The sequence below is a fragment of the Varroa destructor genome, unplaced genomic scaffold (genome assembly GCF_002443255.2).
Source record: "Varroa destructor unplaced genomic scaffold, Vdes_3.0 BEIS01000004.1, whole genome shotgun sequence".
NCBI lineage: Eukaryota > Metazoa > Arthropoda > Arachnida > Mesostigmata > Varroidae > Varroa > Varroa destructor.
The window spans coordinates 37,678,498-37,701,900 of NW_019211457.1; the positions used below are offsets into that span (position 1 = coordinate 37,678,498).

Consider the following 23,403-nt stretch of genomic DNA (forward strand, 5'->3'; position numbering starts at 1 on the left):
TAGCGCAGGCTCTTTTTGCGCGCGTGTGTCTGTGTGCAGTCACTGCTGCAGCTGCCATTGGCACCAACTTTCCAGCATCGGTCGCCCACTCAGCGAGCACCATCAGCGTTTGTCCATTCAAAAATAGCGAACCGTCAACTCTGCTCGTGTCGTTCCGAGCGTCGTCCGTCAGACACGCACAGGGGCATGCAGCTATCTAGCTGGCTGGCTGGCTGGCTGGCTGGCTGGCTGGCTAACTGGCGACCAATCGATCTGCGTTAAGTGTCGCTTGAGTCATGTGGCTCTGCCGAGCCTCACGCCGGCGCCACCGAGGGCGCTGTCGGCAGCTTCCAAACTTCCTTCCAAACTTGGTGCGCTCAATGGTTAGTTGTACAGTAGCGGCCGTGGCCCGATCTGTTAGACGACGACTGGCCTAAATAGGTGGAGGCAGTGGCAGCAAGCGCCGAACCCAATTGTCTTGATTACGTCTCAGCCGACGACGCTCGTGCCCACTTCCCCCACCATTACTACGACCAGTTGTAATAGCGCTGCATAACAAATCCAACTCAGCATACACACAGTTAGTGCTGTTGCTACGAGCACTTTATCCCCGCCGTTGTTATTCTCTTGTGTCGTCTTGAAGTTTGCTTATTTTCCTCGGCTGCCGGCGACTGCTTCGCGACACCAATCTTCGCAGGCCTGATTCGACGATACTATTGCATTCAGCAATACCGTCGAATTGTCGAGCTTCTAACTGTCGTTTTTGCCAACTCTAATTTTGCGTGTCATAGAAAACGTGCTTTATCTTTGCGGAGAAATAACTGTGCATCGTCATACCTGGACATTGGCCGTACAAACGCTGAAAAGATAGAGAACGATTAATACCTACTCTACGATTCAGCTGCAATTGTGAGCTGTAGAGGAAGGATCGAGCATCAAGATGCCCGTGTTTCATACGAAAACGATTGCCAGTATACTGGAACCAGTATCAGCACAGGTAAGTTGCGTGTCGCAGAAAACAAACCGTGGGTCTTGCGCACACTTTGATCGAAAAAACGAAAGTGCTTCCTCCGGACCAGCTGATTGCGCGCCAACTGCATAAGAAGTTTAGTAACTTGTTAATGAAGGCACGTTTAATCTTGCTACCGATTATTGTCGACAGGAATTAGCTTCGCTCAAAGAAGTTAAACTTGGAAACAAATGAAAAACTTAGGCCTTGTGCAAAAGTTCTTCTCTGAGCAAATGGAACGTTCTGCGGGGGGGGGGGGGGTTGTGAACTTACGTGGTATAAACAGTTTGATTACCTTATAAGATCCGCTCGGAGTACACCTAGACGCGACATTCGCTGGGCTCCAAATGTATAATTATGTTCTTTAGCATAGTATTTTTCTACTTCTGTGGCATAGATTCAAATCAGACCCTTTACAGGGTCAGGCCGTGGGCCTTCCCTCAGTCCATTTCTGCGAGCCGCGAACACAGTCAACAGCCGCTCGACTTCGGCCTGTGCTGGTGCGCATTGCTCGCGTTGATTGTCCAGTTTTATATCTAGAAGTAGCGGTATTTATTTTTCTTCTTGCGAATCCCGCGTTCAATTTTCTGACTGTGATATACGGGGGGACTCCGTCAGCTTCGCTATTCGTTATTGTCGCTGACGGCGACTGCTGGGGATGACGAAGCCTCAGCGCGGAAACTTGCCATAGCGGTAGCATCAGTGGCAGTCACGATGCCCGCCGATGTGGCGCTGCCCGTTCCGCTGCTGCTAACGTGACTTTTATAGACTTCGCTTGTGGGTGGCTGCGAGCCGCAAGATTTTTGTCCCGCAGCAGACGGTTGCCGACTGCGTGGACATGATATTTTCTTATTAATAATAAGGAATGGAACCGCTATCTGCGAACTTGCATATGATGATGCAACCCTAGGAAAGGACTGCTAGACATATTAGAAGCTACGGCGCCAACTTCCAAAACGCATCGAATTCGTAACATTAACATGAACGCAGCAGAGCTTTGCTCGGAGGATAGACTAAGAGCGCAGGATCTGCCTAATATAATGTACAGGTCCGAAGTGTTACAGTTTGGAATTTATTGCTAATTAAACGCAACAAAGATGACGACGTGTGACGTTCAATAAAGGCTCACGACAGCAGCAACAACAAAGTCAGTGGCTGAGAGGAATCTTCGCATCCGCGTTAATGATTGTCAATTCGGGATGTGTTAGCGGGACATAGATCACGATAGTACATAGGCTAGCGTGCAGTGCGTCTGCAGTCCCCATGTATAAGCCAAAAAGTCGTAAACATTCACTTTGACTAAAAGCTTAATTAGGCAATCACGTTCGTTTCAACGACGTGTCAAGCTCGTAGGCAGCTCACCAAACGCCGACATGAAAGTCTCAGGCGCATAAGCGGCTTCAGTACAGCTGGCAACGGGCCCGATCAAATTCTCAGTCTCTGCGCCGGTAGCTGCTACGACTAGTACATATATATAGGATAAGTCAGTTCTATGCATGATACAGAGTAATAGATGGCAACTTGATAACATGAGCGCTAGTCGATCTGTTTAGAGGAGACGCTCTAACCGTTGCCGACAAGATGGATATCGTCATGTCCGTTACCCCTAGTCGAATGTAGTAAAAGTCGATCGAGGTCATGGTGTTGATGATTGGTGTGATTATATTGTTGTTGTTGCGATCAAAATACTGATGACGAGACGCAGTCTGCAGTCTCTCTTCACTACCGCTAGATTGTCTATGATGATAATGATATCGGTGATGTAATTAGTGGCGTATAGTACACGGTAGGTGAGAGCGTTTCTTTACAAAGGGACCCGACTGGCCAAACAGCTTCCCGCCGTCGTGCCTTCCTTTGAAATTCTGACTTGCGACACACAGGGATTTTTGTAACTTCTGTGACTAAATCACTTATATAAGTGATTCAGCATAAAGGGCGAATCTAGAAAATGCTTGAACCTAGAATATAAGATCTCTTATGCTAGTTCTTATTGACCCCAGTCACTTTAGCTAAGGCTATTGTTAAAGCTCATTTAGAGCAACGGAACGTCCGCCAGATTGGTAAACATCCCCGAGTTAGCAATGTACGCCGTTGTACAGTTCGATGATCGATTGTTATTATACGAAAGTTGTATGCATTCATACGACAGAACAATCAAAAATAATGTTAAAGAAGAAGCATTATTCTATTTACGTGACTTGCACTTTTGTGTAGTCTCGATTTGCAGGAGGGCTTATGTGAAGTGCCTTTTCGCGAAGACATTACCGATCAGACACGTAAAGTTGTTTGTTCCCAACCAAATCGATTTTTTCCATACTGTTTTTCTATAGCTGTCATCGTACGGCAGTGGAGGTATGGGAGCTGGTCTTTTCTGAGGTCACGAAGCGACAAGGCCATATTAGCTTTGTCGTTTAGAAGACGTTTCCACTGCGGACGGTATGTCCGCACTACCATCATCGTAGAAAGACAGTAACGAGCCGGAAAAGGAGATGGGTGGCGTACGATGTCCAAGTTAGAATCAGTCAACTACGACGAAAGTCGAGTTCTCCCTCCATGGCCCTTACTTCGCCATAGCATTGCATTACTTACGTACAGTGGTTTCTATGATAGCTCGAGCCAAGTACAAAGGCACCATTTTGTCAAATAAAAGGTTGAGAAATGCTAAGCATGCAGTGTAGGATGCTACAAAAGCATGTATATATATATCACCTATACGTTGTGTATTGTTGAAACGCACTCAAGTAGTTAGCCCGAAATTCGAACGGTTTCAGTCAGGAGTCACCGTGCAGTCTTGGACAGTTCGTCTGGCGCAGGAGTGCGTCATTGTTTTTTAATTGATGAGTGAATTAAGCCTTTGTTTTTGCGGTTATAAACATCATGTCGAAGGCCTTAGACATTTAGAAGGACACTCGGCGTTCTCAATTAAGGCTCACTAGCAGAGATTTGTTACAGTTCAATTTTTAGGTTCATAAAGCAGTTGTTGGTCGCTAACTTAGTTGCGGTATATGGCCGCGAAATGTTTTACTTGTGAATGCCTTAACATCGAGTATATATTTAGAAAATTATCGTGCTACGTGACAGTCATAGTCAGTGAGTGTTATTATTACATGTTTATTTAGGCGGCTGCCTTTAGATCTTTCATCTAGCTGGAAGTCGAATGAATACCATAAACCGCAAGCCTTGAGGTTCATCTATGATTTAAACATTTTGGTTAAACAGGATAGATAATCTATGGAGACAGCAGTTGCACCAACGATGAGCTTAGTCCTCGTTTGTAGTGGATGCCTCTTTGCGGGAAAATAAGAAGGATCACTTACGTCCAAATGATCAAAGGACGCAGCAAATTAATCCTAGTATTAAATGAATTGACTTCATGTGCACTTCTATGTCCATCTGATATAGTGCTCGACGTTGTCGTTTGACTCGGACACACTCTATCTGAAACCTGATTAAGAACAGATATTGCGTTACACCCGGAATCGTTATTGAGATTTCTGACACCTATTAATCAAATAAAGTGTCGATCTAGGAGAGGTGGCGTAGGGTGTAGTTCTGGGCCGACCAGACGGCATCTTCTTTACAAATCTGACTTCAGTTTCAAGAGTGATGTTTTGCCCGTTCGTCCAAAGGGTCACCTTGATTCTGACAGCCAAGAAAATCAGGACGGGACGATTTGGAATACGACGAAGTAGGTTTACAGCCTATCTAGTCCAACTACATTATCAAATTCGCATAGCACCATTAAATGGATTCGGTTTGTCATTGCGTTTTCTCGCTAGGTAAGCTAAGCTGACGATTTCTTGATACAATTCTGTTGACATTATTTAATGTGCTGTAGTAGTATACTATCAGGACTTCGTGTAGACGACTGCAAAGATGGCCTTGCCTTTGATTAGCTTGTTCCGTGGTATCGGCTATCCGTGGTAGCTCGATGGATCACGCCGGCGGTAGCCGTAATAGCGGTGGTTGTTATGGTATATTGCAGTTTCTGTAGGAACGACATGAATTAGGGCGGTAGGACAACTTTACCCGCGTGTCGTTATCAGATGTATTTCTCATTTTGCCGTGCGTAACGTCCTGCTCATAACGACGCTTCAGTTCGATGAGGCGGTGACCAAATTGCCAGTATTATCAATCTGAAAACGCTCGACGCTTGACTGGTGTTCATTCATTCATTCATTCTGCGCTAGCTACTTTATTAGCAGTGTGTCTATGGAAATGGTTAAAAGGTATTAGAAATTCTGTTCGCTATAGAGGGTTAATGATTATAAGATATTTCTGTGTTCGTGTATTACGACTGAGATTGGTACGGCAATGCCCCAATCAGTTAATTAAACCTATTGTTTGTTAGTGTTTCTGTTTTGAAATAATACTACTTTTCCACCTTTGCCGATTAATATTGAAATAATGTTAAACAGAATATAATGTTCTTTTAACGAGCCCCTTCTATTACTTGAACATATGAATTGAAATTTGTGTAAGAAGATATTATAAATAAACATTTTTATAGTGTATAGTAAGATATTAGAACATTTTCTTTTCTATCTACAAACTCGTCCTTCGACAGCCAATAGACCCTTGGTGAACCGATAAGTAATGAGTTTTGCCGTAACAGTACTAACATTGACGTCGTTTGTTTCTATTCGAATAGCGGCCTTCGACGGAATGACTATCGTACATCCTTAGTCTTTGGACTGACATTACGCCGAAGAAATCCGTTTACGACTGAATGCTTAGAGGTCCGTCAGCGTTTTTTTGTTTGTTCGCAAGCAACAATAAGGAATCGTTTGTTGCAAAATCACTATTGGCTGCGCTGTGGCCGGTGCATGACGTCTAAGTACTGCGATTCGTTTGGAGACCAACAACATTTGAAGGATAGTGCACTTCGGAAAAGGACATATAATTCATAAGCGTATCGCTTTCATATCGTTCAATTTGTACCTAGCCTCGAACTGCCATCATTTACTGGTTTCAAGACACCATTATTTCAGATAGCATTTGTTCAAGATGGCGATCGCTCACAAGCGATTTGGGCGACAAGTTAAGTTAAGTTTGAGAGCGTCGAAGGAACATTCAGCAGTATTACTTCTGATAATAGCGTATAGGACGACAAGCGTTAAACTAAAGCATCATTTCCAGCAAAAAAAAATCGTGCAAAACTCGTAGAAGCCTGTTATTTAGAACATTTTCGTTGTGTGACGTAGCGTAATAAAATAAACAGTCTTGGTAAACCTAGTTTCTACTGTTGAAAAGCTAAGTTTGCTAAACGAATACGTACAATGTTAGAGGCGGCAGGGGGCTTAACTAGCAGAATAGTAACCTGATTATACGATTGAAAAAATAGCTCTACTTTTCATTATAAATATCCTGTTAGGCAAAACGATGCCGAATTACATTTTAGTACAAGTGAAGTATCGCTTTTGTAGAGAGGGTAACTTGAACAATTGTTGTCGTCGCTCGTTTTTAGGGAAGCTTTTATTAAGCTACATTATATATATATTAATTAGTACATTTCTCGCGATTGCACCTATGCCTCATGATAGTAGGTAACAGTCAGCCATTTTAGATATGTCAAAGAGACCGCTAAAACCCACGGTACCACTATGAAGAACACCTCATTGCACCATACTATGTCTTCAATCATAGCATCGATCATTACATAATAATTTCTCCACTCTTCATCATCACTATATGTGATGATTACCTGGGTAGAAACACTGTTACTCTCTTTTTAGTCCGGACCAGTGGTACATGCCCCGTAAAATATCTGTCGCTTGCTGTTTGCATATTTCATCTCCATCATTTACATCACCATCGATTTTTACTGTTGACAATAACTATTTAGAGGACAAATTACGTTGGCCTTCTTGTCAGTCTTTATTGACATTATGCGAAACTTATGAATATCGCAATACGCAACGCCTGTCGTTCCTCGACCTCGTGTATAGTTAAAATCGGACAAATATACTGTGGGTATTATTATTGAAGTATGTACACGATATAGATAGGTAATGGCGACGTCGCCCTTACTCGTAGGCTGCCGTACTGCTACGGGTGACGGCCTACGACCGACCGACCGAGACAGACGGGCGCAGCTAGCTAGCTTATCTGTCTACATGGCTGCTTGGCCATCGATGTGGCTAACTGGCTTCAGGCTTATTTTTTAAGGAAGATCGTTTCCGCTAGCTATTATTTAATGACGGAAACAAGCCCTATTGAGAGGGGTTCCTTTATAGCAAAAATCGTTGTTTGGAGAAAGAACAGAATCAGGCCGGCAAAACCCAGTAGCGGCAGCAATAGGCCAATATCACCGTTCGACTGAAGTAGCAGCAGCAGCCGTATCATCTTCAGTAGGTTGTCTGACAGTGATGCATCAGAGCCGTCGGGTTTTTCCGTTGTCGAGGTCATCCTAACGACGGCGAACACGTACGAGTGGGAGTGCAGCAGCTATATAAACATGATGATAAGGACAACTACATTAGCAAGCTGAACATAGGCTAAAGAAGACATTGGAAACTGTTTGTTTCGAGAGGCAACGTTTTGCGTGGGTGGCAGGGAAAACGAATCAAAGATAAAGTGATGATTAGTAGCAATAGGCAACGGAGGGCAACTAAGGGCGGGGGTTACTGAACAAAGTTATTTGCACCTTGCAAAGTTTGCACCTAGAAATTCAATAGAAGATTAGAGGTTCACGCTACCTAATACGACCACCTAACAGTAGCCCAACCGTTATTTTCAAATCGCATCATCTAAGGTATTCAATGTTATCAGTATCAGAATATAGTTTCGTCACTGGTTTTCTGTCCCGCTTGTTTTCGTCTTCGCTGGTTGTTTGTTTGCATCTACCGCTCGCTAGTCGAGTACACTTTATCCGTGTGAATAGTATGGATGAATGGATCGGCCGATGTCAGCGCAAATGTAGTTCGATTTGTCATAGCATCCATTAATAGATGAGCCATGTCACTTAGTTCATGGCTAACAAAACGGCGTGATCTTTCAAGTCATTGCTACAGTCATTATTGCATCAACTTATCAAATCCTCTATCGATACTAGTCTTAAAGCAATGTATTACCCCCAGAAATGCGAAGTGAGTTTCGAGGAATGGTGCACTGAAGCACCCCTTCAGACTTTTCTCTGAAAACGGATGATTGAGTGCTTTATCTAAGGAAAACCTCCACTCTGATAATAATGTTGGGATTACAATTCATTACGCCGAATTTACTGTCGTCCAAATTTCGTTGGCATCTTTCATTGCGAGTTTAACATTACATCATGTTATTGTGTATGTGTGTGTGTGTCGTCGGTGATGTGAAGATTATCTTTAATCTCTGTATTATTGGTTACTGCATGATGTGCCTTTTTGAAAGCTCATTGTGATATTAATTAGTAGTCTTATTGTCGTGTTTTACCTAGAACGTTAAATGTTAAGCGCTTACGCCACAATCATGCATGTGACGGAAGCAATATATTGGAACACTGCTGGCTCGAGCGTAGCTTAGTTAAAATCATGTAAGAAGAAGATCGAGAATTGGTGTTTTAACGAAGCTGCTGTTTTGTGTGCGAAGAAAATCCATAGATGACACGATTAAGGTAAAATGACCCGTAGTTTGTGGTCAAATGTGTGGCAATGGCTTTTCACTATGGACCATTATGATTATAAGTAAGTATGCGCACATAAGCTACCGCACACTGTGATACGCTCAACAATAGGTGTTAATGCCAGTTAGTAGATTCGTGTTTGCGTGAGTGACATGATATATCTACTATCTTGACGCGCTGATGCGTATTGTTGTCGTTTGAAGCGGTGGCGGTGTAGGAAGTCTGTGGCGACCAGACCCCGAAAGGTTGTCACCTTGTGGTAAAACAAAAGAACTCTGAAGTGGTCTTTCTTTCAAGCGAGCGTCGTAGGCGATGATTTGAACGTTTGCTGCGCTGCTTCGTTCGTTCATTGACTGCGGTTTAGCTCTGCCGCAGTTTTAGTCTGCTGAGATTACGAGTATTAGTCAATGGCGACGATTTCCCGTTGCTTCACTAGTCAACCGAACGACTAAGCGACTAAGTCTGTCTATGACCTCGCCAAGGTTTTTGTTGGCGACTAGTATAGCCCGTCGGGACAGCTGCTTGGGTATCCAATTCAGTCGGCGTAGATACGACCCGACGCGAAGGAAGGGGTATGTATGATTATTTCAGTATTATCTCGCGCTAGTTTTTTATGCCGTCGGCGCCGGGTTTTGCCTAGTGCTCTTCAACTGCGATCGCGAATGTTATAATTAGTAATGTTATCGCTTCCAACGCTGACAGTTGGGTCATGAAAACGCTGCTTTGATGAAATTACTCAAAACCATCCTTTGCCATATTCTCGTCGTTTCGAACGGTCCGGTTAAGGACTTGAACGTCTTTCAACCCAAGGCTGTGGTTGAATGCATATGGGCATCATTAGACTTTATTACCAACACTTACTATGCCAGATCAACGTATTCAATGTGCCGATCGTATCGTGGTGATGATTGACAGCAACGTGGAGTCGACGCTAATCAAAAATGTGATACACGCAAACAAACGTGCGCTGTTCTTCTTCGGAGGCTAGCAGGTACACATATCCAAACATCGAGATTCGGTAAGGCCTGCAGGGGGGTAAAAATAACGCCGGTAGCCGCTTCGAAAGCTCACTAGTGTTAATGTAGTGGCCATAGGCCACGCAAGTACGATACAGTTGTGCTATGTAGACGGATCAAGAAACTATAATGGTCTACGAAACACAGAGTAGGGCGGCAATTGGGGAGCCATCAGTCTGCTGTCTTCTATGGGCGTAGAATACATCACGATGTCACGGCTTCTATACAACAAGCTGCTGCTTAGTGCTGGCCTTTATCAAACAGGATATTTTCTAGTTATTTCGTCACAGCATATCAATGATTTGATCATCATTTAATGATTGACCCCGCCAAAAATTTCCATTGCTCTATAGGAAGCTGTGCTTATACTGGTATCTACGTCGACGTTGTATCAATTGTGGATCAATAGCATGTCGGGTGTCATAATGGGTATCGCATAAATCAGTTTATAAGGAAATTACAGGCCAAGGCCAGATTGGATAAACGTGATTCATTAGAATGATGTTAGTAACGACGTTTTTGAAAAGCACACATTTTTGAGATACAACAAAGCCAAAAATTTTTATCAACTTCATGATTTGCCAGACTAGTTATTAATATCCATTCTGTCTGAGCAAGGTTGTGGTGACGACATCCGAGAAATGGAAGTCTCCTGGAGAGAGAAAAAATTGATTCAGCCACTTATACGTTTCTGCATTTATACAATTCTAGATTAATCTAGATGAATCTAACTAGGTTAGCATGTGTTCGCACGGCCTAAACGGGTGCCGAAAACGCCGAGGTAATCAATGGAGAACGGGTACTCTTCTTGAATAGCCACTGAACGCCTCGGATGGCGTGAACGTTTAAATACTCCTATCTGCGGGTGATTTAGTGGCGAAAAAAGTAGCCCCTCTTTAACATAAACAAATTACACTTTCCTTCCTATAGCGTTGAGCAAAACACATGAAGGTCTTAGACCAGTTCAGATAGGTTCCTGGACTGGCATCAGCTTATCAACAAAACTGCCAACAAAAAAGCTCAGACCACTCTCGATGATGAGTTTGGCTTGCCAGCTGCGCCCTCGCAATTAAACGATCTTACCATTTACGACTTAAAATATCCCAATATGGTGTATACGGGTTATGTTTTCCTAAGTGCTCTCGACTGGACGGTCTGAAGGAGTAGATGTCTTCAAATATACACAGACACGCATACGCTCACAAACACACATATATATATATATATATATATATATAAAAGGACGCAAATGTGTAGACAATTTCGAGTCTGTTGTTCTGATGAAATGCTGATGAAAATAGTGGCAATTTTCGCCATGGTTGATGTGCTAGTTAGTTGTATGACTGACTGGACAAAGAAGAACCTATATTAGAATCGCCGATTTTGCATGTAGCCTTACGAGCTGCAGTACCGTTTACTGTCTACAGAGAATCAGTGAAACTCTGTTTTGTGCGACGCTGTATACCTAGTTTAGTAATTGCATGAGACTGCGAGAGAGGTCTTAAACTTCTCAAGGTTATAACTTCCCAATTAGGTCTGATTAAGCAACGTTCCAGATTTTCCTTGTATAAAGTTGATACACGTTATAGTGATGAGAAAACAAAAACAATTATTGTCGCTTTCAAACGCAAACGAAGTGATTTGAAATTGAAATATTAATTCAAAACATCTGCGAAGTTAATCTAGCCTGGATACTTGCGACCCAAGCCACACATGGGCTCCTTGTCCTTTCTGCGACACTGAATGATTTTAATAATAACACACATACTATGAAAAAACACAATTTTATTGTTTCTTTTCCCAAATAAAATCGAGCTTTGATTCACACAACGGTTTTCTTATGTTATTTTGCATTTGTAACGCATTCTGTTAAAGGAATATTAATCAAACTTTTCTTCTACAATTCCGTAAAAGAAGGCATTGATTTGAAAAGAGACCTCACATGTTCTCGTTAAATACAGTTGGCATGAGATTTTTCACAGTTCCACCTACAAACGGGTACGTTGACAACTAACTTTTCTCACATTTGCATGATAGTTAACCAGTGGTTACGATGTGTGAATGGACATTGGCTTGCTTTTATTTTCACGATAGAAGGATTAATAGGCACATGTGTTTACCGTATATTCATAGAAATACAACGTCGCTTCATAAGAAGTACTTATTCGAGAGCTTTTAAGTTACGTTACCGTTGAAGAAGGCCCTGCACGCCGCTCTGTGCAGTAATGTAGGTGTCCATGTGGGAATACTGTTATTTTATTTCTATCTCCTACTTATCGGCACTCGTGTGAGTGTCATCAACTAATTTGAATATGTCTTTCACACGAATTTTGGTGTGTGGAGTCAATTCAAATAGCGAGCAAGAAGGCCCTCTGCATCATCTTTAACCCACCATTATTGATCTTTTACGCCGTAGCTATATATTACAACTCTGCCTAGTCATCCAGCGACGTTGGCAGTAAGATCGCACAAGCTGAACTGAAAAACAAATTGTCCAGTTGCGATCAACTTGCGATCTTCAACTCACTTATAAAGTGTTTCGGCGTATTTTAGAGAAAGCTACTCACCACACGATACCGTAGTAATAGTTATTGTTATCACTATTTTGGTAGTTAAATTTACTATTAGCTACTCTTGTAGGCTTTTTTTTTTTGTTGTCATTTGTCGAGAAATACAGCTTCATCTTGGTTAGTTGTGCGACTGGCAAAGTTTTTCACATACATTGTTTTAAATAAGTAACCTACGAAAAGTTTATCACGGTATTCCGTCAACGTATGTCTACTTTGTACTGTTTAGGTATCCTTACGTAACGTTGTGTCGGACGATTAACTAGAAACGATGATGTGATGCCGCGCCTAGGTGCGACATCACGTGCTGTTCGTATTCGGATTGTGTTGTCCCTTGGGGAAGGACCTCTTCACACATTGGACACTGTTTTCCAACTTCATTCTTTTTTGTGTTACTGCTGAGCTGCTGGGTGAAGAATACTCGAAACGAATCATCCGATGCTGGCCGCTGCTGCAATTTTGGAGCGTCTTTATCTTTTCTAGCGTTTTGAAGTAAGGTTTTTTGAAGTAGAAGCCGCTCCTTGATCGTACTAAGTTGGCTCTTCATTTCCGCAACCATCTGCAGCGCTTCATGGTCATCGTACACACTTGCTGACTTTGGGACTAACGGCGAAGTGGGCGATAGATCTTCCGAGGTCGCCAACAATGGTTCATTATCGCGTACCTTCTCGCCGAGATCATGCAGATCGTTGATATCACGCTCCATCTGTTCGAGCAGCTTCATGCTTAGGTCTTCCCAACTTTCGGAGCCAAGCGTGTCGACCTGATGCTTAAATGGTTTTCGAACTACCTGACTTCCTTGTCTCAAAGGAGTCCGTTGTTGCCTGTTCTCCTTTCGTAATCGATCGTTTTCTTCTCCAAGTGTTCGAACCTTCTCCTGCAGCTCGGAGTTCATCCGTTCAAGTTGTTGGATACTGTGTTGCAATTGCCGGGTAGTGAGATTCTTGTTTTCGAGCATCAGAAGCAGCTGATCCTTCTGTTTTTTCAGATTCTCGCCCTCCTCCTTGCATTTACGCATGTGGAAATGCAAATCCTCGATGGCAACATGAATCGAGGAATCCACGTCCTTTTTGGCTTTCGCTTGCATTAACGTCGAATGCATATTCGGTAGCTGGGCCGTTTGTGTCCTTTAATGGATGGATGGATGGATGGATCAATCGATGAGTGAACCGATGGGTAAAATGCTTTTACCCCGTATGCTAGACGTCTGTGTAATGCAGCAAAATAATCAAAAGCTCTTAAAAGGCCAGCAACAACAACAATAACTACTGGCATTTAGCAGCCCTGCGTAGTGCCACCATAGTCAGCCAATCGCTGGTCCAGTGGGTTAGCTGGTGATTTTCGGAAAGTGAATTGACGTTCATTTATAACCCACGTTGATTGCGTTAGCAGCTGATTTTAACGACAGCATGAGAAGGTAGTCAATCACCATAGCCGGCACTATCACAACTGCTGTATTGTAACATGATGCGTTCCTCTGTTTTCACAGTGATACGGTGGCAAGTTTAAGTTATTAGTAATTGACTGGGGGCGGCTACACAAATCAGGAGAACGACAAGCTTAACTGCACGAACGCCTAATAAAAAATCCTAGTGCTGACCAAAACGTTAACTCATGTTACTAACGCTAACGTTGAGCGATGGCAGGCGCCATCTTGCTACGCTCCTTAGATGCGAACAAAAATAGAAGATTGGTGGTGATCGTGGCGCTGCGGCGGCAGAAAGGACCGCAGACCCAAACGGCTGACAGGGAGAGGGCTCGTAACGTTGGCATGGTAACGTGAACGTCTGTTCGTTGTTCTACTCACAGTTCTTGAGCGCTGGTTGTTGCTACTGCTGTTGTGGAACGAAGAGACGACAGGTGTCGTTGCGCCGTCCGCTCACATCCCGAATGCTTCGTGACGGTTCTTTTGTGCTAGTGGCTTGGCTATGATCGTCCCATACAAGTGCTCTGTTTTCTCTTCAGCCACAGTTTGACCTTAATCAAAAGATTTCAAGCAGTTAGTTGTGTAAAGTATCCCATAGTGACTGACCGTGCAAGCTTGCATAGGTTGTCGCGGCTTATTGCGCCGATGCAGGACGAAGGACCCCCTTTTGTTTAAGGTTGAAACTGCTTTTGAGGTTCGTGGGAGCCTTTTAGAAAAATGAATTATAAGGGCAGAAAATAGGCTCGACGTCATTTGGCATCTATTTATAAAACATTAGTTGAATGCTGACAATTCTGTATGTTGCCTATACAATATAAGATATACTATAGTGAATATAATAGAAGGGACTGCAGGGTTCACAATACAATTTTTATATTTGTTCGTAACCTGTATCGTCTATGCGTTGTTGCACCATATAAATTTCTGTGTTTGTGCAATGTTCTACAGCGGTAGGCGATCTATTTTTTTTTTTTGTTTTAGATATTGAAGTTGCTTAGTTGAAAACCTAAAAAGAAGCAATGATGTACTCGAAAATTACACACATTGGTAGATCACGTAAATTGTAATCATCTATCACAAACTATTGGTGCTTAAAATCAAAGCTTCAAGGTACTAGCAACAACAACGTATGACTACCCAAACGTTCGGCGAGCACGTTTAAAGTACACTCGTTTGCCGCACTGTATTGTGACTGTTGATAGAGAATCGATCTAGGTGATGCCGCAGTGCTAACAGGTTTGATTTATTATTAACCTGGGGACAGACACGTCACTTGGTGAAGACGTGAGGCACGTCTGGGTAGTACCTCGCGCAAGCGAGCTTTGAAAGGAACACTGCTGATTTTAGGTTCGACGACCTGATACACTTCAGGCCAATTGCAGTAAAACCCGCTCTACCGAATCTATCCCGGTCCGTATTAACCACAATTAAAACAATTTCACGGCGTGCCCCGCACGATTATGCCAATCATATGGGATTAATGCATAGATTGTTGCTACCTACAAATTAGATGTAACGACAGAATGTATAGACTTGTGTATTGTGTATACCGAACTGAAAGCCACATGCGTAACCAATGCGTAGGATGGACTTCACACCGTCAGTATTCAAAGGAGCATATATTGTACTTTATTTATCTTTACAGGTATCGATTAGTACAATCCCATCATAGTCAGGTTGACAGATTCCGTCGCATGCGTGCTACAGAACCTAATTAATTGTTCTATAAGTAAAATACTCCTGTAGCACTCACACAGAGTCCCATGTTGCCAAAAAGTGTAGAAGACGAAAAAAAAAAATATTTGGCGTTTATATTTACACAAACGACTGACTGCCAGCGACAAATGTGGGCAACCCCCTGTTTCAACGAAATTCAGCGAAGGTTTAGTGGATAGCCATTTATTTTAGTAAACGCTGTTTCTGTGCATTTTGCGCTCTAGTGGAAGTAACATACGAGGATAAGACACACCGATTTAATCACAGTAAGCCGACGCGGAGAGCATCTGCGACAAGCAGTTGTCATTAGTATAAGTTGAAGCGTTAAGTTGAAGTGGCAATGAAGTGAAGATTAGCAAGATCCAGACGTAACAATCGTAATCCTATTCATAGCAAATCAAGTCTCTTCTGAGGAAAAATAGCCACAAATATGAAATCAGAAGATAATACTTTTAGCAACAAATTACAAGGTGCTTGGCGACTAGCTGAGTGTAGGATGCTTCTTCGCATTAAGCAATAATAGTAATATCATAAATAAATAATAATATTAACAGTGTTTATTAATACTATTACTATAAAGCAACTCATTGTTTTGAAACGGACTTTCTCTGACGATGGAAAGGCTAGCTCCAGGGTAATTTGGACCATCTATCCGAACAAGATCTTGCATTGCTCCTTTATATATCATCTAGGTTGAACGCTTAGTGATTCTTCACGAGGAAGCGGAAGATGGAAATGCTATGCCAGACTTGTCGCGGCCTGTGCAGGCAGTATCACGCGCTGTCACCAACCTCGTTAAAGTGGGCCGCGATACCATCTCCGCTTCAGATGACCCAATTCTTCGCCAGGATATGCCGCAGTCTTTGCAACGAGTCGAACGATCCTCAAAGCTACTGGAAGAAGCATGCGAGATGCTGCTTCGAGATCCGTATTCACAGCCAGCGAGGAAAAAACTTATTGAAGGTTCAAGAGGTAAAAAAAAAAGCATACCCAATTAAAAATTACCATTCGTTGAATTTTTGCTCTTCCTGACGCAACTTTTTAACTGGCATATGATATGATGAAGACATTTAAGTCGGTTGCGGAGTCCGATACCAATATTGCAGCGGTGTCTCCAGCCAAATATTTAGTTTAATCAGTACGCCGCAGACAACACGTTTTGAATAATCTATGATATGTTTTATAGTTTTTCTATGATATTTCATTTTACAGGCATCCTGCAAGGTACATCGTCATTACTACTGGTCTTTGACGAATCGGGAGTGCGTAGAATCGTTCGCGAGTGCCGGAAGGTGCTCGACTACTTAGCTGTGGCAGAGGTGATCGAGTCTATCGATGATCTTGTACAGTTTGTTAATGATATGTCGCCCTGCCTCGCTAAAGTGTCGCGCGATGTCGATGCACGTCAAGAGGAGCTCACACACCAGGTTCACAGGGATATCCTGATTAGGTACAAAATTTCGTTTACTTTTTGCGTAAAGTCTAAGGAGGCCATATCTGCCATAGCTACCAAGGCTCACAATCGCTTTTCCTACTGTGTACTTTACTTTAAAACGTAATTTAGTAAATTGACCGTTCATTCATATATTATTGTCATCATTGTTTTAGGTGTCTTGATTCCGTGAAAATGCTCGCTCCTGTCCTTGTATGCTCGATGAAAATCTACGTACAGATTCAGGCTCAAGGTGGTAAGGGGGTTGAGGAAGCAGCTGAAAATCGCAACTACCTAACTCACCGTATGTCAGAGGAAATTAATGAGATCATCCGAGTATTGCAGTTGACCACTTACGATGAAGATGAATGGGAAAGTGACAACTTGACGGGAATGAAGCGTCTACAAAATGCTATCCAAGGTCGTATTCAGTACGCTCACGACTGGCTAGACGATCCTACCGCTATGCCAGGCGGCGTGGGCGAAAAGTCCCTTCGTTACATTTTGGAGTATGCGCGTCGCATCGCAGAGAGGGCGTTGCCCGCTGATCGTAACGTCATCCTCAAAGCATGTGGTGATATCGAATCAATGCTTAACGCTCTCTGTGAACTGCGCTCATCCGGTCAAGATAATAGTCCTCAGACAGTTAGTCTTTCGAGAAATATTGGTATCAAGCTACGCGAGCTGAACCAGCTTATCAATCAAGCCATCCTGAACGTTGAGCGCGGCGGCCTTCGTGGAGCTCAGAACATTGCTGCCAAAATTGAACAGGCACTTGCCTGGTGCTTTAATGCGGGGCTCGAGGATGGTAGTGCTGGTGAACGCGCCGTCAGGGCGCTGTTGGATGAGGGCCGTCGGATCGCCGAAACGATGCCGCCAGCTGAACGAGCTCAGATTCATGCCCTCTGCAACGAGATCGAGAGTATGACTAACCAACTGAAAGACCTTTGTCGCAAGGGGCTCGGCCACACTCCCGAGGCTCAATCACTAGGCAGGGCGCTGGCTGGCAGGCTCCAGGACCTCAAGGGCAAGATTCAAAAGGGCTTGGTGGATCGCGTTGTGGACGACTTTATTGACGTTCATACGCCGCTCAAGCAATTTGTCGAAGCTGTACACGCGCCGGAAAGCATGCCCGGTCGCGAGACAAATTTCCAAGAGAAGGCACGTCGTCTTGGAGATTTCTCGCGCAGAACAGCAGGAACTGCTCGTAATGTTGCTATGGGTGCTACCAATAACAAGCGATTGGCAGAGGCGCTTATGAATACAGCGAATAACGTCGAGTCGCTCACTCCACAACTTATCAGTGCAGGAAAGATTCGCATGACTTATCCGGACAATAAGGCAGCTGACGACCATTTCGAAAATCTGCGTGGCCAATACGAAGACCAGGTAAATCGAATGAGGAACCTTGCCGATGAAACTACCGACATTGGAGCTTTCGTCAAGGCCACTGAGGATGCTATCAAGAGGTAGCTCATCACCTCAATTTCTTCGTTGAGTTTTGTAAACTAACTGGAACTTTTAAGTATGGCTTTTTTTTTACGATAATTCCAATGACAAGTAAGGCAACATTGCGTTGGGTGTGAGGAAAAAATGAAGAGCTTTTGATCCCATTGAAAAGATCTTCGTAGGTTTTGTGGATATTAGTAAAGATCCAAATTGTGTCTTATCGTGTCGTGGTACTGCTTGTTGATTATTGTATATATGATAATAATAATAATTTAGATTATGGGTATTGTCCCCACTCGAATTGCAGACATACCGACATGTGTGAGGATTCTGTCTCGAGACAGAAACCTCAGGATATGGTAGATAATGCTTCCGCTATAGCTCGCCTAGGTAATCGCGTACTGATGCGCTGCAAGCAGGAGTGCGATAATTCGGAAGATCCTCATTACGTCGCTAGATTGCAACAAGCTTCACGCCAGCTTGAAACTGCTATCGCACCGATGATTCAAAATGCTAAGCAAGTTGCTCAGAGAATTCACGATCCTGATACAGCTGCTAGATGGAGAACTGCCAACAACTCTGTAAGTAAGGAATATTTGTTAAATAATTAAAACCACTTTCACACAATTTCTTTACTGAAATAGTATACATACATACCAGTTAATGCAGTACAGTAAAAACTCAGTTCCTTAAGACTTTCTTTATTACACCTTATATTATTAGACTTTCTTTATCATTATATCGTTTTTGTTTTTATAGTTGCTCAAAGCTGTCCAAGGAGTCCGTAACGCCGTGTCGCCATTTGATGACCAAATGAATAACCTGACGCTTAACGGTAAGAGACGAACTAACTCCTTAATATCAGTACCTTAGTAGGATCAAATTCGAGACCTACCAAAAAAGTTGCGGGGCGTGTATGGATAGCAGAAATAACATTCTAGGCTAGTCGAAAGTTTATTAAAATGCTTGTATATGCGCAAAAAAATTGATAGTGTAAATTTAAAATCTTTTTTGACGAAAAATTCAGATAAACCAGCATCTAACCATCCTTAATCGAAAACGTGTACTCACCACAATAACTATAGTCTTACGTTTAACTAGACATGTTTTCTTCAATAGCACATAATGATATACTTATCCGCTATCTATGATTAGACCTGGACAATATCCTGCGCAATGAAATGGCACCACTGACTCAGGCCGGACTCCACAGAGGTACACAACACTTTGTAGGGTGACGCAGGCTGATGCTCATACCATCAGTCTGCCCCATGTGCAAATGACAGCGAATGTGAGAGACTCTGTGCAAGATTGCAGTGTTGTGTTTAACAAATAAAATAGTGAGTTCCGTACGTGCCATTTTTTCTTTTCAGGACCGTCCTTTTCGTTACAGTTTAGTTCGCATGCGCTTGAGATTTGCAGATCTAATATGGCTAAAAGTAATGTTTGAAAAAGTTGCTCCAAAAAACAACCGTAAAACCGTAAAGAGTGGGACATCTAAATCTAGAGCTGCTTTGCAAATCATCTAGACAAAAACAGATGTATTTGATTTATGTACATTTATTTTTTTTTGCATGTCTTAGAAGTGGCTCGGCACAATACTCACTCAAAGCAATAACTTCTTCGATTCAGGATCCAAAGCACTCCTTCCTTATCCTTCCTTAATTCCCTTCTTTAATCGGAAAATGACTTCTATATAGAAGGCGTGCGTCAAGCATAAAAGTGCGTGTCTCAGTAACCCTACATAAGGAATTTGGCCGAGTTATGTTTTGGGTTGGTTCCAGACCAAAAATCTCTAAAATGCAAGGGCCTCATACAACTAACAAATCTAAAAAGTGCAATAAGACGTAAAGATCTCAATAAACTAACGTTTCGAACTTGCCTGGACAACTCAAATTGGCAGCTGATGTTCTCCTCTTCCAAACGGCCATTAGTGTTCTGTATCAGATATGCAGGTCTATTAAACAGTAGCTTTTCGGGCCATTTTGATAAATCCTCAAGCTTTTTAAACCTCAACCCTATTTAAGACGTTCGGGTTCGTTTTCTGGAGATCTTCGTCGGAGTGAAGCGTGGCAATAACGTAGACCGTAAATTTAAGTAAAAATATATTTTCAGTCGTAGTGGAAGTTCTTTTACTGTGTGTCAAGGTTGGATAATAGCAGATATGTGGACAGGTTTCAAAGGGAAGATGAGTCGTTTTTGCGTTGGATTTGCTCTGGAAAAGAAGAAGTTTCCTTCTAATACCAGTAATAGCGAATAGATGCATGTCAGCCGCAATGGACGTCCTATTAAGCTTGTTTGAATTTGAGTGCTTCACTCTATAGGTTCTGATCATAATTTTTATGCTTCTAAGTAAACATGTCCTATTATAAATGATTGTTAGACTAGAGAACATAATTTATTCCACAATTATATTAGTTCTGATTTACCATAAATGACATTGGCGCGTATAGCTAATCATATCTAGCTTTGTCAAAGACCATATTAGTAATATGGCTGCTACAATGTGACGCCTACTTGTTTACCGTGTGTACTTTTAATAAAGTCGATTTGTTTTTATGTTTAGAAATGATGTTTCTAATGAAGAAATTTACCTGCTGTTTCACCGCTCGTTGATATTTTGACACTTACTTTTTGGTAAGCAGACTACGCTCCGCCGCGGCCTCCGATGCCCGCAGGCGACCGCGTGCCTCCACGCCCACCTCCGCCCGAGTACGAAGATGACGATTCCTTCCCAACGCCTCAGCCCAATCAGCCGATCCTGGCCGCGGCACACGGGTTGCACCAGGAGGTCCGGCAGTGGTCTTCTAAAGATAACGAAATCATTGCTGCCGCCAAAAGAATGGCACTGCTTATGGCCCGTCTGTCGCAGGTTAGTTGACGCGTTCGCTGCTACTATCTGACAAATTTACAGTATTAATAATAATCACAATTATTATTATAGATTCGGAATCCGAACGCTAATAAAGGTAATAATGCATTTGTTATTTAATATTTGGTAAACGTAGCTTGTCCGCGGTGAGGGTGGCTCGAAAAAGGAGCTTATCGTATGCGCGAAAGCTATCGCGGAAGCTTCGGAAGAGGTGACGCGTCTGGCCAAGGAACATGCCCGTCTCTGCACAGATCGCCGCATGCGTACGGCTATCCTGCAAGTCTGCGAAAGAATCCCTACCATTGGTGGCCAACTCAAGATTCTCTCGACGGTCAAAGCCACGATGCTCGGTGCACAGGGTAAGTTAAAGCAATCCTCTTCAGATATTCAGAAGATAGTATTCATTTTCTATAGCTGTTAAGCTAATCGATATAGAAGTGTTATTGTGGCATATAAAATCTATTGTAAGTTAAATTTTTTTTTTCGATAACTCTGTGTGAGTAGTATACTGAAGGGTTAAACCAATTTTAGCTCCCATCCCGACGCCCGATGGCAGCGAGATCATCTGCGGTAACTATTGTGTATGCTGTGGATTCAGACTAACAGTGATCCGTTGATGCTGAAAGGCATTACTTTACCAAATTGTGTTTTGTTTTACTTGGTCTAACTTGCTTGAATGAAAAAGATGTGCCTAATCGATGATAGCCTTGTCATCATGATGATTTGTGATGCTGGCTTCTGGATAGCTAATTGGATATTTTGTAGGTGATTGTGTATGCGATAAAATCCGTTCCGCTCCCATTTTTCTCGGGCTATTCATTTCAAACAATTGATTTATTATCTAATAAATTATCTTCAATCTGCGGGGCTGGGCTGGAGACGACGTCATTTCTCCTAGTATATATTTTTTGTTTGCTTAGCCGTACTACAACAAGTCTTTGTTTGCTTTTTTCGGAAATATTCTTTTGCTAACTAATTTTTTTGGCTAGCGTTTGGCCTGCAGCTGTATGGTTATACATCGGTTATTATTGTCGCCGTATTTATTCGAAGTTTCGTCTACCTTATTCTCAGGCTCCGATGAGGACCGTGAGGCAACGGAGATGCTGGTGGGCAACGCGCAAAACCTTATGCAGTCGGTTAAAGAAACGGTTCGTGCTTGTGAAGCTGCGTCAATAAAGATCCGAACGGACGCCGGAATGAAGCTGCGTTGGGTTCGCAAGAACCCGTGGTACCAGTAGGATCTTCGTTGTAGTCTATACTCAAGCTACGTTTTATGTTGACAAAACGAAAGCGGACACGAATATTGTGCCATTTTTCATGTATCCAATGGACGAAGCAAAGCGGTTCTAAAAAAGCTAAAAACGCCGCCAAGAGATGCCGACAAGACGCCGAGTTCAGTCAACGGAAACGAGGAAGGAGAACACCGAACGCGAGATGTACTCTGTTGACCAATCGTCGGCCTTCAAGAGTCATGAGGCCAACGCCGCTCGGCTACTATGAAACTGTTTGATGGCTGCTCGGCTACGTAATACGAACTTCATAAAAAACGACAAAGTCCGAAACGTCGATACGTTATCACGCGATCACTATGCATAAAATTACACTCATAGCAGCATTACGACTTTGCACCTAGGTATAAAGGCAACCGTGAAACTCATTGCGTGAACATTCACGACGATTTTATGACACTAGAGGACAAAAAAAACACTAAGACATGCTTTCAGCACCAATCAAAAGTAACTTGAGCTAAAGCAATACAGAACTTCAACTTACGAAACTATCGAAAAAGGCCCAAATGTGTCGAAACAGACACGGTTTAAAATTTCCGAAAATCGCTTGTTCGTTAGAGTTGCTTGAACAATGATCGAGTTAGTTAGCGTCGCTCTAATTTGCTTTGTAACCTTCGTATTAGGAAATCTGCAGAAAAAAACGTAACCGAATTATAGAAACACAACCGAGCTCGCCAAACAAGAAGGAACTCTAGAAAATCAGCGTGACGCGAGAGCGTAAATCTATGTATAAGGCGTATGTTTCCCTACAGGACAATGAATCGAATATTAAATAGCGTACGGCCAGCGATCCAGTCATCCGAGCATACGATGAAATCGCACTACGCAACTCTGCCTAAAACAAGGAAATTGCCTACCAAGCAACTGCCTAATAGGATAACAATACCTGAATTCACCGAAAAATATAAGTTCGTGATCTTTACTTCTAACGACCATAGGAGTAGCTTTATAAACCACTTAACTTATTAATATTACTAATATTATTATTAAAATTACTGTCATAATAAATACAATTATAATTGATACTGAAGAACCTAATGGGCTATAT

The 23,403-nt window shown here is 42.6% G+C and overlaps 2 protein-coding genes across 5 annotated transcripts; one reads left to right on the forward strand and one right to left on the reverse strand.

Moving 5' to 3' along the window:
• The first annotated feature begins 392 nt into the window (after positions 1-392).
• Positions 393-23,393, forward strand: Vinc (vinculin). 4 transcript variants are annotated; one of them, XM_022805579.2, is made up of 11 exons: positions 393-976; positions 16,006-16,285; positions 16,526-16,763; positions 16,922-18,214; positions 18,502-18,775; positions 18,954-19,029; positions 19,350-19,409; positions 20,840-21,066; positions 21,203-21,425; positions 21,598-21,636; positions 22,138-23,393. In XM_022805579.2, the coding sequence occupies exons 1-11, from the start codon at positions 920-922 to the stop codon at positions 22,302-22,304; spliced, it is 2,934 nt and encodes a 977-aa protein (XP_022661314.1). In that variant the 5' UTR covers positions 393-919; the 3' UTR covers positions 22,305-23,393. The 4 variants fall into 4 exon arrangements, with proteins under 4 accessions (XP_022661314.1, XP_022661315.1, XP_022661318.1 ...); XM_022805585.2 differs by lacking the exon at positions 393-976 and adding an exon at positions 14,036-14,291; XM_022805580.2 differs by lacking the exon at positions 21,598-21,636 and having other exon boundaries at positions 394-976.
• On the reverse strand, positions 11,373-13,838 carry LOC111250391 (uncharacterized). The gene has a single exon (XM_022805587.2). It carries the CDS (start codon positions 13,271-13,273, stop codon positions 12,434-12,436), a length of 840 nt encoding a protein of 279 aa, XP_022661322.1. The 5' UTR covers positions 13,274-13,838; the 3' UTR covers positions 11,373-12,433.
• Positions 23,394-23,403: the final 10 nt, after the last annotated feature.